At 42.0% G+C, this 18,665-nt stretch overlaps 1 protein-coding gene across 2 annotated transcripts in view; it reads right to left on the reverse strand.

Moving 5' to 3' along the window:
- LOC121286463 (ATP-binding cassette sub-family D member 2-like) overlaps positions 1-18,665 on the reverse strand; it is a 147,156-nt gene that overhangs the window by 57,186 nt on the left and 71,305 nt on the right. For both annotated transcript variants that reach the window (XM_041203588.1, XM_041203589.1), the window contains exon 6: positions 15,925-16,070. In XM_041203588.1, coding sequence (XP_041059522.1) covers positions 15,925-16,070 — 146 coding nt within the window. The remainder of the gene's footprint in view (positions 1-15,924; positions 16,071-18,665) is intronic.

The raw sequence follows: 18,665 nt of genomic DNA on the forward strand, positions 1-18,665 counted from the left end.
AAATCATCTTTCAGTTCTTGAGGTTTGAAAGATTAGCTACTCCTGACATAGCAGAAAGCTTTCAAAGTCCACTTGTTTTTGTCTGAATCTTTATATGCCATTAGATTTACGTGCATTATTAAGTTGTGAATCTTTAAAGCAGCTGTTCTAATTTGCTTCTATTCCGTAAGATTCTATACTCCTTTGTGCTTTAAAAGAATACTTCAAGGTAAGACAGTGTAACAGATTTTTTAATGATGCTGTGCCCATATCTAACATCCATTCACTTACATTGGAGGAAGTAGGAGCTTAAAGGGAAGAATACAAATGCTGAAAACACAGAAGTGATGGTGCATTTGTCAGGAGACCAAGGACATTATGGGCAGGATTCTCTGGTCAGCGAGCCGAGGCGGGGCCTGCTCGCCGATGTGTAAAATGACACGCGGTGATGTCGAACAGGTGTTCCAACATCACCATGCTTCATTTACATTTTAGTTCGGCAGGCGCACAGCCGACTGAACTGTCAAAGGCCTATTACGGCCATTTAAATAGTAATTAATTCAATTAGACAAAAATAAAAAACTGAGGATGCTGGAAATCCAAAACAAAAACAGAATTACTGGAAAAACTCAGCAGGTCTGGCAGCATCGGCAGAGAAGAAAAGAGTTGACGTTTCGAGTCCTGTTGAAGGGTCATGAGGACTCGAAACGTCAACTCTTTTCTTCTCCGCCGATGCTGCCAGACCTGCTGAGTTTTTCCAGGTAATTCTGTTTTTGTTTGGTAATTAATTCAATTAGCTGAGCTGCCCGTCCAACCTTAAGGTAGGCGGGCAGGTGAAGAGCCCAGGTGGCCTTCGCATTTATCATGAAACCTCATCCAGGGGCAGGATGAGGTTTCATGAAGTATTTTAAAAGCCAAGAAAAAATTTTAAAATAATTCTTTCACATGTCCCAGCTCATGTGACAGTGTCATATGAGGGGACATGTTTTATTTCCCTCTGTGTAAATTTACACATGTCAAACCAATCTCCCTGAGGCACCTCTGTACCTCAGGGAGATCTCTGCACTTTTTCGTGCGCGTGCGTGAAAGAGCGCAGAGAATGACTCAGGGATTCCCCCCACCGCCTGCAGAGGGAGCACTCAGCACTTCCAGGGGGAAAATTCAGCCCTATGTTTTTGAAAACATTTAATAGAAAGGCTATAATAGTTTAAGGATGCTAGTGGAGGCTCGCAGATTCTGTATCGATTGTGGCGAGTATAGAGATTAAATCATTGTGACCTAAAGGCAGAATTTCTGAGAACACTGAAGATACAAATGAGATGTAGCAGCAGCACATCCAGCAGACTGAACTGTTGGCTTGTGCTTTATCAAGCTTGGGAAAATATAATGAACAAATGAATTTTGTGAGACCCAAAATTGACACAAGTCTTATGCACCCGTATAAATGTTCAAAAATGAATAAAACTGAAAGAATATTTGCAAGTTGAATTATTTTGAAGATCTGGGGTTAGCCCAAATAACTATAGAAATCTTTAAGTTGAAATGCCTTCTATCACCTTGTTGGTTTTTAGTTTGTATCAAAGGTGTATAATATGCTATTCATGTAGAAGTAAAAAAAACTGTATAAATAAATAATTATGAAATGACAATATCTGTCTGACAAGCAAGTAACAAGATCTTGTTTTTCTGCTGTTCATCATTTCAGCTATGCACACTTTTAAATGCTCAAGATAAAATTTCTTGTACACCTGCCAACGTAGACAACTAGTAAAAGCTGACCAACAGCTTATTAAAAAGCTTTCACAGTCCCACCAAGCTGATAACTCAAAATGCACTGATTATAAGTCTGTGATATGTAAAAATAAATATTCACACAGATCAGTTACAATTCATAGAGACAGTCTATCCTTTCCAGACTCAATTCCCAGATACACTGGGCAGAATTTTATTTACACTAAGCTGCTTACTATGGGGTGGGGCAAGTGCTGGTCAGGGGCCAGGAACTGGTTGGGAATCAGTTTGTCACAGAAGTGAGCTTAGCTGTAGTTCTTCAATTCAACCACAGTATAACACCCTGCTTACAGGTTTCTTGTCCAATCACAGGGTATCAGCAGATTGGCGATCCACATGCTGTTACAGGAAGGATCTTTAGTTAAAGGGTGCCCAGCAGGGGTCAGAATGACTAAACTTTACATTGCTTCCTGAGGCCTTAGCAACCACAGAAATGGAAAGGAGGATCTTCCCCGGAAGTTCTGCTGATGGATCTGAACGATTGGTAAAATGCTGTTTCTCAGGATAAGGAGTAGGCCACTTAAGACTGGGACAAAGAGGAATTTCTTCACTTGGAGAGTGGTGAATCTTTGGAATTCTCTACCCCAGCTCAATCATTTAACATGTCAAGACAGAAATCAATAGATTTCTGGAGACTAATGACATCAAGTGATATGGAAATAGTGCGGGAAAGTGGCATTGAGGTAAATGATCAGCCATGACTAACTGAATGGCACAGCAGACTTGATGGCTGAATGACCTACTTCTGTTCCTGTGTTCCTATATGCCACCCTAACCTCTCAAATCAACCAGGCATGGATAGAAGTGTTTGAAGAAGTAAGCAGCAAAAGTGTGGTCTCTTGAACCTAGATACAGTGCCCTAAAGATTCAGTGACCTTACAAGGGAAGCAAAGGTGAGTGGTGTCCCACTTTCAGATGCCACCCCCACACTCGGACTTCCTCATCATTCTCCTGCACAGGCCACCACACCTTGCAACTTGACTCATTCCTTTCTCTCCAGACATTCTTCACATGACTGTCTGAACAGCCAAAACTCAATGTCTTTTTATTGACATCTTGCACCCATGCCTCACAGTCACCTCCACAAATGCTGTCATTGCATTCTCTCCGAATAATCCATTTATCTAATTCTCTGCTTTTTCTCTTTGCAGAAGAAAGGACACAACTCTAGGCAGAGAACTGGGATAGGCCCTTCAGTAATAGCCACCAGGATGGCCACTGGCAAAGCTTTCCCACCGGGGCCACAGTGAAGGAGCTCTTGTTCCAGGATATCAGCAATGACCTGGTGCTCAGACATGTCAACAAAGTTGATCCTGCCTGTGGACCTTGTGTTGAAAGAATTACCTCCTTTGAACTGGATCTCTGTGTCTATCCTCTCCGTCCTGTGGAGTAGCATGGGGCTGAGGAGAAGGCTCCTCATTCTGTTGGTGTTCGGTGTCATCGATCCTCATCAGAGATTCAAGGTAGAGCTCCGTAAGTTGCTCCCATGCCATAGTGAAGGCTGACAGCAGGAGAGATCAGATGAGTAAAGTCCAAGTGAGATGCAGTGACTTCCAAAAAGTTGAAAATTACATGTGAAGCAGTGAAGACGGAGCAAGTGCTTGTGAGCACATGCCTTTCACATAGGCAGCCCAGGTGCTATGCAGATACACTAATTAAAGGCTTTCCAATATACTGGTTTCAACGAACAATAGCTCTATCTGTGCTCGTCTTGTTGGTCCTAGCGAGTTCCACACATCTCAGGAAACCTGTGTGCTAGCTGAAGCCAGAATGTTGGGATAAATTCACAATTAACATTCTATTTCCAGTTAGAAATTACTTCTCAGTGTCATGAAACTAATAATGTAATTAATGTTATTGGAAATTAATTTTTTTAAATAAAGATTTAGTCTGTGGGTGTGTCTGTGTGTGTCTTAATTGGATTAAAACCAGGTAGTCTGGGTGCTTTGATGTATCGTAATTTTGAGATGTAAACAGAGATAGAGTAACATTTGCATTTTGCTGAATAGAGCATTCGAGAGTGGGAATGAAATCTTGCACCTAGCTAGGAGACACTAAGCAATGATTATATTATGAATAAAATTGGTACTATGAAAGAGAATGAGAATTTACATTCAAAGGGGAGTGTTGGGTATAACAGAAGGGAGTTTGTGTGTGCAAAGCAGAGGCATGTAAGATCAAAACCTGCAACTGTCAGCAAAGGAACCAAATTGAAAGGAACCTCATTTTGAATTTGTACGGTGAAAATGCTTTGCCTGGTGTCTGCTTAAAATTGTTGTTGCCTTACTGGAGATTAATTTGGAATTTGTTAAACATTATGATAGCAATAATTTGTAGACATGTGTATATGTTTAATTTGTTGTAAATTTAAAAATGTCTCATTTAGTTTGGTATAAAACTGCTCGAGAACTGGTGGTCTTATTCCTAATTTAGAGCTGCATCTCAAACATACCGATTGAAAATATAGGTTTTGACAGTTGTTTAAAGTTTCCCTCTGGGATTTTAAATAACAGCCTTTACCAGATGCTGTGCCATAACAACTGGGGGCTCATCCGGGAATAAAATTTATAATTCCTTGATGGTTTGGAATTGGTGAATCTTAAGGTTATGAGTACAAGAAACACTCTGAATTCAGGAGTTGATGAGTAATTTTAGAAGTGGTGAGACTGCCTGATGGCTTTGGCAATTGCTAAGACTTGTCTGAGAGTAGAAGATATAACTCTGATCGGGTTGGACAAAATAACTAAAAGTAAATTAACAGAGTTGGCAGATAAGTTAAAATTGGGCATACCTGAGGGTGCTAGGAAATCAGATATAATTATAAGTATAGCACAGCATCTATAGTTGGAAGTGAAACCTGACACTAATGAGTCATAGGTGGGGGTAGTTACAAATGAAGATGCTTGAATTTGAACAAGCAAAGGAAGTGAAAAAACTTGAATTAGAAGCAAAGGCACAGAGAAATGGCTTTTAAAAGGGAACAGGTAGAAAAGGTGAGAGAAAGAAAACAGGAAAGAGAATTAGAAATTGTGAAGATAGAGAAGGAGGAAAGAGAAAGAGAGAGAGAGAGAGAGAATTCCAACTGAAAATGTAGGCAGTTAACAAAAAGATGCAAGTTGGTGAGCAAGAACTTATCTCCGGAGTAGAACCCAGTGGGGAGATATTTAAATTTGTACAAGTTCTTCAAAAGTTTGAGGAAAATGATATTGCAGCATTCTTTATTTCATTTGAGAAGCTAGCTAAACAGATGAAATGGCCACAGAAAAACTGAGCGTTATTATTAGAGTCTAAATTAATGGGTAGGGCACATGAGCTATGTACCTCGCTATCAGGAGAAATGTCAGTGAATTATGATGTGGTGAAAAAGGCTATTTTAAGTGCATATGAGTTGGTTCCTGGAGCATACAGACAGAAATTTAGGAATATGAGAAAACAGCCTGGACAGAATTATGAAAGGGTAAACAAAGTAATTTTGACTGGTATTGGCATTAAAAATAGAGACAACGTATGCAGCTCTTAGGAAAATGATTATTTTGGAAGAATTTAAAGATTCAATCACTTCGGTAGTGAGAAACCATGTGGGGAAACAGAGGGTTGATTCTGTAAGACAAGCAGCAGAGATAGCTGATGATTATGAGTTAGTTCGTAGAGCTAAACCATTTTTTCACCACCCTTTCAAATTGGAAAAGGATAAAAAGTGGGAAGATGAAAGGAAGATAGGTAGTCAGGGAAGAGAAGGAGTAGCTGGAAGTTCCCAGGGAGTTTTTCTTAGAAAGGAAGGTGCTGAAGGTAGAAGTGACATTTGAAATTTGAGGTGTTTTTATTGTAATAAAGTGCGACACATGAAGTCAGTGTGCTGGAAATTGCAGGAAAAATCTGTTGGAATTATTGGGGTACAGGAAAGCTCTGGAAGTAAAAATACTGTGGGTCTGAGGTTCAGGCACAAGAGAAACCAGTGGTTTGTGTACAGATGAAAAAGGGAGAATCAATGATAGGTGAAGAAGTAGGAATGTATTCACAGTTTATTCAAGAGAATTCTGAGGAGCAGGTTGCAGAAATGTTTAAAAATTTTGTGTGTGAAGGGAAAGTCTTTCCATGTGTACAGGGTGGAGTAGGTAAAGATGTTAAGATCTTAAGAGACACAGGGGTTTAGTAAATCCATATTGCAGGAGCAGGAATTAATAAATAGGCTTCATGGAGATGCTAAATCTATTCCATTGTGGAAGGTAAATTTAAGGAGCAAGTAGAAGAATGGTGAAGTTATAGCTGGAGTGGTGGAAAAATTGCCCACTGCAGGGGTTCAATTTATTCTGCGTAATGATATAGCTGGATCACAAATGTGGATGATGCCTATTGTAGTTGAGCAGCCTGTAGGAGTGTTTTCAACAGAGGTGTTACAGGTGGAACATCCTGGATTGTTTCCTGATTGTGCTGTAACAAGATCAAAGGCTCATAGGGAAGAACAAGAAAAACCAAGAAAGGCAGGCGGTTCAAAGGCAAGGAAAAGGTGTTGAAATCCAATTAGCTGGCACTGTGTTTGATAATATTGTTCAGGAGGAAAGAATACGGGACAATTCAGCTGAAGTGTTTAACTCAAGGCGGTTAGCGGAGTTACAGAAAAACAACTTGAAATTAAGAACAGTTATATCAGGAGGCTTATTCAGAAACAGAAGCAAAATGTATTTTCAGGGAGATATTTTAATGAGAAAATGGAGGTCGGATCATGTCTCAGCAAATGAAAGCTGGAGGGAGATGCATCAGATTGTTAACCCATTAGGGTATAGAAATGAGATTCTGAGGATTGCTTATGAAATTCCAATGGGGCGATATTTCGGAATTAGGAAAACACAAAAAAAGAAACCGAGATATTTTATTTGGTCAGGATTGCATGGGGATATAATCAAATTCTGCAGAACCTGTCATACATGTCAAATAACAGTAAAACCACAAACAGTGATTAAGCCAGCACCTTTAATCCCAATACCAGCATTTGAAGAACCTTTTACCAGGGTCATGACTGATTGTGTAGGATCCCTCCCTAAGACTAAAAGTGGAAATCAGCATTTACTGACAATAATGGATGTGTCCGCCAGGTTTCCTGAAGCGATACCTTTAAGAAATATTACAACTAAGAAGGTTGTGGAGGAGTTAATAAAATTTTTTACAAGATATGGTTTACCTAAAGAAATATAATCAGATCAGGGGTCAAATTTCATGTCAAGCTGTTTAAGGAAGTAATGAACAATTTGGGGATAAAACAGTTTAAGTCAACAGCTTATCATCCAGAGTCACAAGCAGCTTTGGAAAGATGGCATCAAACTTTAAAAACAATAATGAGAGCATTCTGTCAGGATATCCCCAGGATTGGGATACAGGAATTCCATTTTTGTTATTTGCTATTAGAGACGTTGTTAATGCATCGACTGGTTTTAGCCCTTTTGAACTAGTTTATGGCTATGAGGTAAAGGGACCACCGAAATTGATTCATGAGAAATTGGTGGGTCAAAGTTCAGAAACTATTCTCCTGAATTACATATCAAATTTCAGGGAAAAGTTGGAGCAGAGCATGTGAGTTGGTAGGGGACATTTAAAGATATCACAGCAAGTGATGTAAGTGAAGGCAGATAAGAAAGCTAAAACTCGCAGTTTTGGTTCCGGAGAGAAAGTACTAGTTTTGTTACAAGTACTAGGTGATTCATTAAATGCAAAATTTAGTGGGCCTTACAGGGTTGAAAAGAAACTGAGTGAAGTAAATTATTTAATGAATACTCCAGATAGAAGAAATAAGCAGAGGGTGTGTCATGTAAATATGCTTTTAAAGTACCTTGACAGGGAAGAGGAACGAAAAGAGGAATTAGTGATGGTGGATAATGAAAAAAAGGTAGATGTGCAGGACTCTGAAATTGATTTTCCTCTAATCAAATTGGATAATGAGGGGGTGCGTGAAAATTCAAATGAAATACTGAGTTACCTTCCAAGCAAGTGTCAAAGTGATTTGGAAAAGCTACTGAAGTCACACAAACCTATTTGTGGAAATAAGTTGTGGAAGACTTTTTTAGCTTTACACAATGTATGCATAGAAATTTCATTTTCAATAAGGTAACATCCTTATAGATTAAATCCAGCAAAGATATCACAAGCGCAAAAAGAAATTGATTTCATGCTTCAAAATGATATCACTGAGTCTACGTTTCAAGTCCGTATGACTCTTTATCAGAACTAAGGAATATAGAAATGATGTGAAATATAAGATGGCTGAGGGGGGTGGGAAAGGTAGAGCTGGATAGAGGGCCCTCCACCTATCACTGGCCCTCTATTCAGCTCTACCTGTCCTACCCCCCTCAGCCAGCTTATATTTCACCTAATTTCTATATTTCTTAGTTCTGATGAAGAGTCATACGGACTTGAAACGTTAACTGAATTCCTCTCCGCAGATGCTGTGAGACCTGCTGAGCTTTTCCACCTAATTTTGTTTTTGTTTCAGATTTCCAGCATCTGCAGTATTTTGCTTTTATCATTGAGTCTAGTTGCGGTAATTGGAGTTCGTCTATTGTACTGGTACCGATATCCGATGGAATACAAAGACTGTGTGTGGACTATCAAAAAGTGAATGCGGTGACAAAAGTGAATTCATATCTTATACCATGGTTGGAAGCTTGCACTGAGAAAGTGAGGCAATTGAAATTTATCACAAAGATTGACTTCCTAAAAAGGATATTGGCAGGTACTGTTATCAGAGAGCACAAAGGAGATATCAGCTTTTATAATGCAATGTGGACTATGTCAGTTTAAAGTCATACCATTTGGTATGGAGAATGCACCTGCAGTATTTCAAAGACTGACAAAATAATTGCAGGACTAAGCAATTGTGCTGTTTATATTGATGGCTTAATAGTTTTCAGTCAGAAGTAAGAGGAGCATTTACAGCTTCTCGAAGAATTATTTACTCAACTACATGAAGCTAATTTGGTGGTGAAGTTGGCTAAAAGTGAATTTGCAAAAGCGCAAGTTACGTATCCAGGCCATACCGTTGGACATGGTAGGATGGCTCTAAGAGATGCGAAACTCAAGGCTATCGTGGATTTTCCAGTGCCTATAACAAAACGAGAAGTTTTGAGATTTCTATTAAAAAAATAAAAGTTTCAATGGACACTGGAGTGTCAGAAGTCATTTGATAGTTTGAAAACTGTATTAACTATGACACCAGTTTTGGCAGTACTCAATTATGCCAAGCAATTCAAGTTGGCTGTTGACGCAAGCGATATAGGTATCGGGGCTGTACTGTTACAAGAAGATAACGCTGGAATTGAAAAACCGAAAGGTTATTTTTCACAGAAACTGAATATACAACAGAGAAGATATTCAACAATCGGAAAAGAGACTTTGGGTTTGGTGTTAACATTGCAGCACTTTGAAATTTATGCTGCAAATAATTCATCAGAAACAATTGTTTATAGAGGCCATAATCCTTTAAAGTTTCTGGACAAATTTCAAGACAAAAGTGCAAGATTTTTCAGATGGAGTCTATTATTACAACCATTTAATCTATGGCTATACAAGTTGTTGGTAGAAAGAATCTGTTCACAGATGCGTTATCAAGAGTTTGAAGCTTAAAGGAAAATTGGACATTTTTAAAACCCTGGACATTGAACTGGAGTGGTTTCTATTGATATCAAGGACTTGGTGCATATATATTATGTTAATGCATGAATCTGGTAATATAATAATGTAACAAGTATAGAAGATAGTGTGAGCTGCGTTATTAAAAAGGAAGCTGGTTCAGGTAAAGAACATCCAAATGGTACAGCTCCTATTTTCCCCAATACTGGTGCCAGTACCCATTTCTCCAACATCAATCCCTGAACCATGCATTCAACTCCCCAATCTTCTTTATCTTAGATCAATTTGCATGTGGCTCGTGGTAATAATCCATAGTTTATTACCTTTGAGTTTCTGCTTTATAACTTAGCTCCTTGAAGCTCACACTCCTTAAGCAGAGCCTCTTCCTAGTCCTATCTATGCCGTTGGTATCTACATGGAGCACAACAACTAGATCCTCCCCTTCCCGCTGCAAGTTCCTCTTCAGCCCTGAGCAGATATCCCAAACCTTGGCACCAGGCAGGCACAGCCTTTTGGACTCTCACTCTTGGCTACAGAGAATTGTGTCTATCCCCCTGAGTATACTGTCCCCTACTACCACAACATTGCTATTTACCTCCCCACTTGAATGACCGTGGTGCCATGGTCAGTTCACTCATCTATCTTGCAGCTCCTGCTCTCATCCAGACAAGATGCATGAGCCTAGAACCTGTTGGACAATTGCAAAGGCCGAGGCTCTTCCATTTCTACTTTCTGAATCCCCATAACTGCCTCACTTGCAGTCACACTCTCCTGTAGCTGACTACTGGCCAAATCAGAAGACCCTAGACTAAGGGGTGTGACTGCCTTCTGGTATAAAGCGTCCAGGTAACATCTCCCCTTCCTGATGCACCGCAGTGTCCAAAGCTCAAGCCTCCAGCTCTCTAACTTTGAGCTTATGTTCCTCTAGCCACAGACTCTTATTACAGCCACGTTTGCCTTGGAACACACTGGCATCCCTCAAATCCCACATACTGCAGCTACAATGCATCACCTGCCCTGTTATCTTTATATAGTGTTTTAATTAACAAATTAACTCTTTTCTTAATTAAATTGTAATTAATGCTTCTCGTCTTGCTGGTGCTTTTGTTATTATTCCAACTTATGTTCTACTTACCCCAACTGAAATTCCCTAGTTTAGATAAGATAGAAGGAAAATACTCATCAACCAATCACCTACCTGCATCTGTGATGTCACACTTGATTTTTCGCTCCAAACAAAGGCTCTAACTGGCTCTTGGCCCTGCTGTTTTTACCTCTGTTTCAACCACTCTGTCCCAAAATCTCGCTGTTTTAATCTCTCTGTCCTGAAGTTTCACTATTTTAACTTCTCTGTCACAAAGTCTCAGTTTTCACCTCTCTGTACCAAAGTCTCACAGTTATAACGTCTCTGTCACAAAGGCTCATTGCTTCAACCTCTCAGTCTTGAAGTTTCACTGTTTTAACCTCTCAGTCCCGAAGTCTCAATGTTTTAATATTTCTGTCCCAAAGTCTCACTGTTTTAGCTTCAGAGTACCAAGGTCCTACCGTTTTAACCAAAGTCCTCATTGTTTTAACTCCTCAGTCCTGAAATCTCACTGTTTTAACTCCTCAGTCCCAGTGTCTCGTTGTTTTAACCTCTCAGTCCCGAACTGTTCGAGAGATGAGTCTCTCTCATCTACTATAGGTATTGGTTAAAGGATAAATGTTAGCTCCAGCCGCTCACTGCTGTGGAATCTATTGGGGTTATATAGAGGGCAGATGAGGTGTGATCCAAAACATGGTATTTCCAACAGCATAGCGCTTCTTCGCTGACATGTCAATCTAGATTACATCCTAAAGTCTTTTGGAGTGGAATTTGAACCTCTGACCTTCTGATTAGAAACAACTGTGCTACCACAAAGCGTGAATTTCACACCTGTCAGTTTTAAATGGGGATGTTCCTGGATTATTTAAGTAAGACCCGAGAGTTTAAATGGCTCTGGTATCATGCTGAACTCCCCATGAATGACTCCCTCTTGTCTTCTGCTCCAGACATATCCACAGTAAAAATTAACCCCATTATTTCCAGTTCTATCAAAAGACTTCAATTACACAAACATGAAGGGTGGTCCTTTGATTCCCTGCAGGTTACTTATTAATTGACAAATCATATGACCTCCATAATTGAAGAACTTATTTATGCCCTTTTGGAAAGAATATTTTCTTTTTTAATTCATTCTTGGGATGTGGGCTTCGCTGGCTGGGCCAGCATTTATTGCCCATCACTAGTTGCCCTTGAGAAGCTAGTGGTGAGCTGCCTTCTTGAACCACTGCAGTTCACCTGGTGCTGGTACACTCACAGTGCTGTTAGGGAGTTCCAGGATTTTGACCCAGCGACAGTGAAGGAATGGCGATTTATTTCCAAGTCAGGATGGTGAGTGATTTGGTGGTGTTCCCATCTATCTGCTGCCCTTATTCTTCTAGATGGTAGTGGTTGTGAGTTTGGAAGGTGATGTCGAAGGAGCCTTGGTGAATTCCTGCAATGCATCTTGTAAATAGTACGAACTGCAGCTACTGTGCGTCAGTGGTGGAGGGAGTGAATGTTTATGGATATGGTGCCAATCAAGCGGCATGTTTTGTCCTGGATGGTGTCAAGCTTCTTGAGCGTTGAGGGAGCGGCATTCATCCAGGCAAGTGGAGAGTATTCCATCACACTCCTGACTGGTGCCTTGTATATAGTGGACAGGCTTTGGGGAGTCAGGAGGTGGGCTACTCATCGCACTATTTCTAAGTCACTTGTCACAGGATTCCTAGCCTCTGATCTGCTCTTGTAGCCACAGTATTTATATGGCTAGTCCAGTTCAGTTTCTGGTCAATGGTAACTCCCAGGATGTTGATACTGGGGGGTTCAGTAATGGTAATGCCATTGAACATCAAGGGGCAATGGTTAGATTCTCTTTTGTTGGAGATGGTCATTGCCTGGCACTTGTGTGGTGTGAATGTTACTTGCCACTTGTCAGCCCAAGCCTGGATATTTACCAGGTCTTGCTGCATTTGAACATAGACCGCTTCAGTATCTGAGGACTTGCGATAAGTGCTAAACATTGTACAATCATCAGCGAACATCCCCACTTCTGACATTATGATGGAAGGAAGGTCATTGATGAAGCACCTGAAGATGATTGGGCCTAGGATACCACCTTGAGGAACTCCTGCAGTGGTGTCCTGGAGCTGAGATGACTGACCTCCAACAACCACAACCATCTTCCTTTGCGCTACGTATGACACCAACCAACTGAGAGCTTTCCCCCTGATTCCCATTGACCCCAGTTTTGCTAGGGCTCCTTGCTGTCACACTCTGTCAAATGCTGCCTTGATGTCAACAGCAGTCACTTTCAACTCACCTCAGGAGTTCAGCTCTTTTATCCATGTTTGAACCAAGGCTGTAATGAGGTCAGGAGCCGAATTGCCCTTGCGGAGCTCAAACTGGGCATCAGTGAGCAGGTTATTGCTAAGTAAGTGCCACTGATAGCACTGTTGATGACCCCTTTCATTACTTTACTGATGATTGAGAGTAGGTTGATGGGGCAGTAATTGGCCAGGTTGGATTTGTCCTACTTTTTGTAAACAGGATATACCTGGGCAATTTTCCACATAGCCGGGTAGATGCCAGTGTTGTGGCTGTACTGGAACAGATTGGCTAGGGGTGCGGCAAGTTCTGAAGCACAAGTCTTTAGTACTATTGCTGGAATATTGTCAGGGCCCATTGCCTTTGCAGTATCCAGTGCCTTCAGCCATTTCTTGATATCACATGGAGTGAATCAAATTAGCTGAAGACTAGCATCTATGATGATGGGGACCTCTGGAGTAGGCCGAGATGGATCATCCACTCGGCAATTCTGGCTGAAGATTGTAGCAAATGCTTCAACCTTATCTTTTGATGTGCTGGACTCCTCCGTCATTGAGTTTGGGGATATTTGTGGAGCCTTCTCCTCCAGTGAGTTGTTCAATTGTCCACCAACATTCACAACTGGATGTGGCAGGACTGCAGAGCTTAGATCTGATCCTTTGGTTGTGGGATCACTTAGCCCTATCTATCACTTGTAGCTTATGCTGTTTGGCATGCAAGTAGTTCTGTGTTATAGCTTCACCAGGTTGACACATTATTTTTAGATATGCCTAGTGCTGCTCCTGCACTCTTCATTGAACCAGGGTTGATCTGGTATTAATTAATAATGGCTTGATGGTAATAGTAGAGTGGGGGATATGCCAGGCCATGAGGTTACAGATTGTGTTTGAGTACAATTCTGCTGCTGCTGATGGTCCACGGCACTCATGGATGCCCATGTTGCTAGATCTGTTCGAAACCTATTCCACTTAGCACTGTGGTAGTGCCATACAACACAATGGAGGGTATCCTCAATGTGAAGCCAGGACTTCGTCTCCACAACGCCTGTGCAGTGGTCACTCCTACTAATACTGACATGGACAGATGCATCTGTGGCAGGTAGGTTGGTGAGGATGGGGTCAAGTATGTATTTCGTTCTTGTTGGTTCCCTCACCACCTGTTGCAGACCCAGCCTAGCGGCTATGTCCCTTAGGACTCAGCCAGCTTGGACAGTAGTGGTGCTACCGAGCCACTCTTGGTGGTGGATATTAAGTACATTCTGCGCCCTTGCCACCCTCATTGCTTCCTCCAAGTGGTATTCAACATGGAGGAGCACTGATTCATCAATTGAGGTAATCAGAAGGAGGTTTCCTTGCCCATGTTTGGCCTGATGCCATAAGACTTCATGGGGTCCGGAGTCGATGTTGAGGACTCCCAAGGCAACTCCCTCCCAATTGTGCCGCCACCTCTGCTGGGTCTGTTCTGCTGGTGGGACAGGACATACCCAGGGATGGTGATGGAGGTGTCTGGGACATTATCTGTAATGTAAGATTCCATGAGGGTGACTATGTTAGGCTGTTGCTTGACTAGTCTGTAAGACAGCTCCCCCAATTTTGGCACTAGCCCCCAGGTGTTAGTAAGGTCAACAGGGCTGAGATTGCCATTGTCATTTCTGATGCCTAGGTTGATGCCAGGTGGTCCTTCTGGTTTCATTTCTTTTTTGTGACTTTGTAGGCCATTTCAGAAGGCATGTAAGCGTCAATCACATTGCTGTGGATCTGGAGTCATATACAGGCCAGACCAGGCCAGGTAAGGATGAAAGATTTCCCTTCTCTAAAGGGAACTACCAGATGGGTTTTACAACAATCATTTCATCATTAGACATTTAATTCCAGATTTTTATTGAATTCAAATTCCACCATCTGCTGCAGTGGGATTCAAACCCGGGTCCCCAGAGCTTTACCCCGTGTAATCTCTGGATCATTAGTTCAGTGACCATACCACAACACCATCACCTCTCCCTATCTTACACCAAGAAATCTAATTGTGAGATAATTTGACAAACAGAATTGAAGAAATGCTGCAGTATAATTGGGAATGTTCTTGAAGTCAGACAGCACAATCATTACCTAAAATATTATTGAAGCGCCTATCTGAACGTATCTTAGCTCCAACATAATATTCACACTGGGAAGAACAAAGATAAATAGGTCTGAAAAAGACTGACTGGGATGATACTAAATGATCCTGCAGTATTATCATTCCATGAACAGAAGAATAAAATTGATATTATATTGTTACGCCCAACAGGTAGGCTTTACTCCAACATGTTAATGCCACAGATTATTAAGTGATGCCAAACATCCGGGTGCAGTTTTTATGACTTTAGATGAGACCAGGAATATTTTGATTCTGGTGATCCCAGCATTGTTCTGGTGTTTGCAAGACAACTATCAAAAAACTGGTAACATCTACACCAAAGAAAGGAAGCAGAAAATAGGGAAAATAACATTATTTTAAGTGGTTTGGTTTCCATTCTTTCTGCTATTAGGATTTTGCCGTGGTTGATTCAATCGTTTCTTATGCTCTTAGTTTCTCCTTATTAATAATTTTTCTACATGCTTGCCTCTCATTTCATATATCCCCTACCTCCAGTTGCAATGTGTTGTTTTAAACCAATCAGCTGCAAGAAATATGCATCAATACATATAATGGCCATAATGCAACATGCTTGGACAAAATGCAAAAAGATTTTTTTTTAAATGCATTATCTACTTATGGATCATATATGAACATGAGCTTAATTAAATAAATAGTATTCAATTTGGAGAGGCTGCTTATTTCTCAAAGCACATTCAAAGATTACGGAGACCAAACCACTTTTAATAAAATAATAATCACACTTTACACAGCTAACTACTTAATTAGGACAAATGTAAAACAACTTTTAGGAAGGAAGTATAGTACAAAAAATGTCCTCTAACAAATAGTCACATGTTTTTAAACTTATTCAATAATACACAATTTCTGCTTATTTAATTATCAACAGAAAAAGGACCATTTAAAATGACAGCATGCTGACAAATTAGCATTCTAAATAGATGTAGGAAGTGTATTTATATTCAAGATAAAAATAAAAATTATTTCAATGAAACTGAATCCCTCACCTCTGTGGAATATAGAACATGTGCTGAGGAGGTGGTTTGTACAGTACCCCTCCATACACAGGCCACAGACCACTCAATATCCTGAATAAAGAACTTTTTCCACAGCCATTTGGACCAGTAATAAGGAGATGCATGCCTTCATCAACCTGCAAAACAATAATCAGATGAACCACTGCAAGTTATTGTTCAAGACTTATTGCATACAAATAATGGTTGGAATTTTTAAGATCCGTTGGTGTCGGGCGTCATGATGAGTGGGGGGAGGACAATATGGCGAGAAGGCCAAAAATTAGTTTGACACAGTCCTGAAATCAGTTTGTGATCGTCCACTCCATCCATCAATGGTGAGCCGTGTTTCCCACCATCGCATGTTGGGAACGTCATTTTAATATAATTAGATACAAATGTAAGCCCTGCTTGCTGGAATCATTCCCCCATGTCAAATGTGCCATCCACGTCAGCATGACTTCAGATCGGCGTGATTCATGGCTGCCTTTAAAAGGCGTGCACCTGGTGACCTGAACTTCGAGGGGAACTCTTGTGAGTGCACACAACCTTGCACAGCGTTTGTGACCATTGCAGGACATCAAGGAAAAGGCACCGCACATTTGCGGGGGGCACAGGCAAGTCGCTTTTTTTTCCCGACTGGATTTCAGTGAGGGGCAAGGGCTCTAGTGTGGGCCAGACTGGTGGGGAGGGGGGTGGTGGGGTAGGGAGTGGGGGATGGGTGGGTGAGGGAAGCGGCCGCGGACGTGGAAAAGTGAGCATTCTTCTGCAGCTGAGACCATTCAGCTGCAGCTCTATTGACATGCTGGGGGTTGGGCCTCTGAAGCTTTTCTGCCCACTAAAACAACGCAAAAGCATGAAATGCTTCAATAAATACTACAGAATTTTTCACCCTTGGGAGCAGACTACAAATTACTATGTATTTGAAGAGGCAGCAGAGCAATTAGACGACTGGGCAAATTGTACAGTTTCCTTGTGAAAGATGGCCATGGCGCAGTCACTGGTGGTGGCGTTTACAGCCCCTTGCAATGTCTTTATTCAGATGCGGACCAGAATCCATTATGGTTCAAGCTAGCAGCGTAATCTTGCAGTGCAGTTTTGGACAGTCCTGACATCCACAATTTACATTTGTGAATGCTCGACTCCCGTGTGGTTGATGGCAACACAGATGCCCTCAGTGCTCAATTCATGTCATGGAGACGCATCAGATGTCCTAATAGTTGCTAGATTCCAGAAGGATGATGACAACATGCAGTGAGGACACTCCAAAGGCCTTCATATAGCCTCTGTGAATGTCTGACTCCTGTCTGGCTGAGGGCAGCTTGCTTGTGCTCTGTGATCAGAGTCATATCATAGAGATGCTGCCAAGACACTTTAAATGCACCTGATCCTTTGTCAGCCTTCAGCACCTGATCCATTCTCATCCCTTCGGCACCTGGCTCCTTCAGGAGCACAGCAGCACTGGTCACAGATGCTGAGGAGATGGGGGGGCCAGCCCAGCCTGAGAGCACACAGAGAGAATGATCGGAACTCTATGATGCCTGCCCACGACATTCTGGCAGCAATGACAAACATCATTGAGGTGCAGGCATCACTAATGTGTCCAGTGAGTGTGAAGCTGGACCATCATTTACGTCTCAAGGTTACACACTGCACAGGGAAGAGGCCCTGGGCTGAGCCACTTGCCTTCATCTTGTGCAGGAACCAAGGTTTCACATCTGAGAGAGACAAGCACTGCTCATCATAGCAAGGAGCCATACGCAAGGAGACATTCTTGAGACTTTAATTACAATAGTGCGCATTAAGTACAAGTGAGTAACATCCATGCCCAGGCTGAGTAGCTTCATCTCCTTAACCTTCCTAGCCCTGCTGCTACATCCAAGTGTCCCCCAATATCCACAGCGGAAGTGGAGGCAGCCTGCGGACTGCTTCAGCCTGTCTGTGAGGAGGCATCTCCTGGAGGGCTGTAACCACATTGGCATCCTCCTCAGTCTGTGGAGTGCTGGGGACACAGGAAGAGGGTATTCAGATCGGCATGGCACTCCTGGAATCACCTGGGTGGATGGCTATGTGGTGTGTACCTGCTGATCCTCCTCCCTATAGATGCCCGAAGGCCCCTGGCTGACTCCATGAGGAAGAGGGGAAGCTGGAGTGAGATCAAGCTGCCCTGCACCCCTCTCACAGTGACACTGTTGGAGACCAACTATGGCTTTAGCAATGGAGTTCAGCCCATGCAGCAGTGCAGGACCGATGTCCATGACCAAGTCTTCATGGTGGCTGCCACCCTATCAGTGTTGACCACAGTGCGTTGGCAGGCCAGTGTATCACCTCAGACTGAAGGTGGACGTGCTCCTCCATCGTGCTTTGCAATGTGAGGAGTATAGTGGACATCCCTTCCTGATGTACCCGAGGTTGTCTTTGCAGCTCCAGCAACTTAGGCATGACTGAGTCCAAGGCTCCTCATCCGATTCGGACTCAGCAAAGTTCTGGCCTCCAACAGTCCTCTGAGTGCCGGAACCTGGAAAGTCCCTGCCGCCGGCTGCTGTGGATCAGAAAATGTGTTATGCTCACCAGATTGTAACCTCGAGGCTATTCTAGAACTAGGTACCACTGTGGTGTCTGTCTTTGCACTGGTGGAGGGTGTGGGTGAACGCTGTGACACGTCTTCAATTAGGGTGTCATCAGATTCTTCTTCCGAGGTGTCTTTGGGGCTTGAGTTGAGGATCTGGCTTGTG

This window comes from Carcharodon carcharias, chromosome 13 (assembly GCF_017639515.1).
Source record: "Carcharodon carcharias isolate sCarCar2 chromosome 13, sCarCar2.pri, whole genome shotgun sequence".
NCBI lineage: Eukaryota > Metazoa > Chordata > Chondrichthyes > Lamniformes > Lamnidae > Carcharodon > Carcharodon carcharias.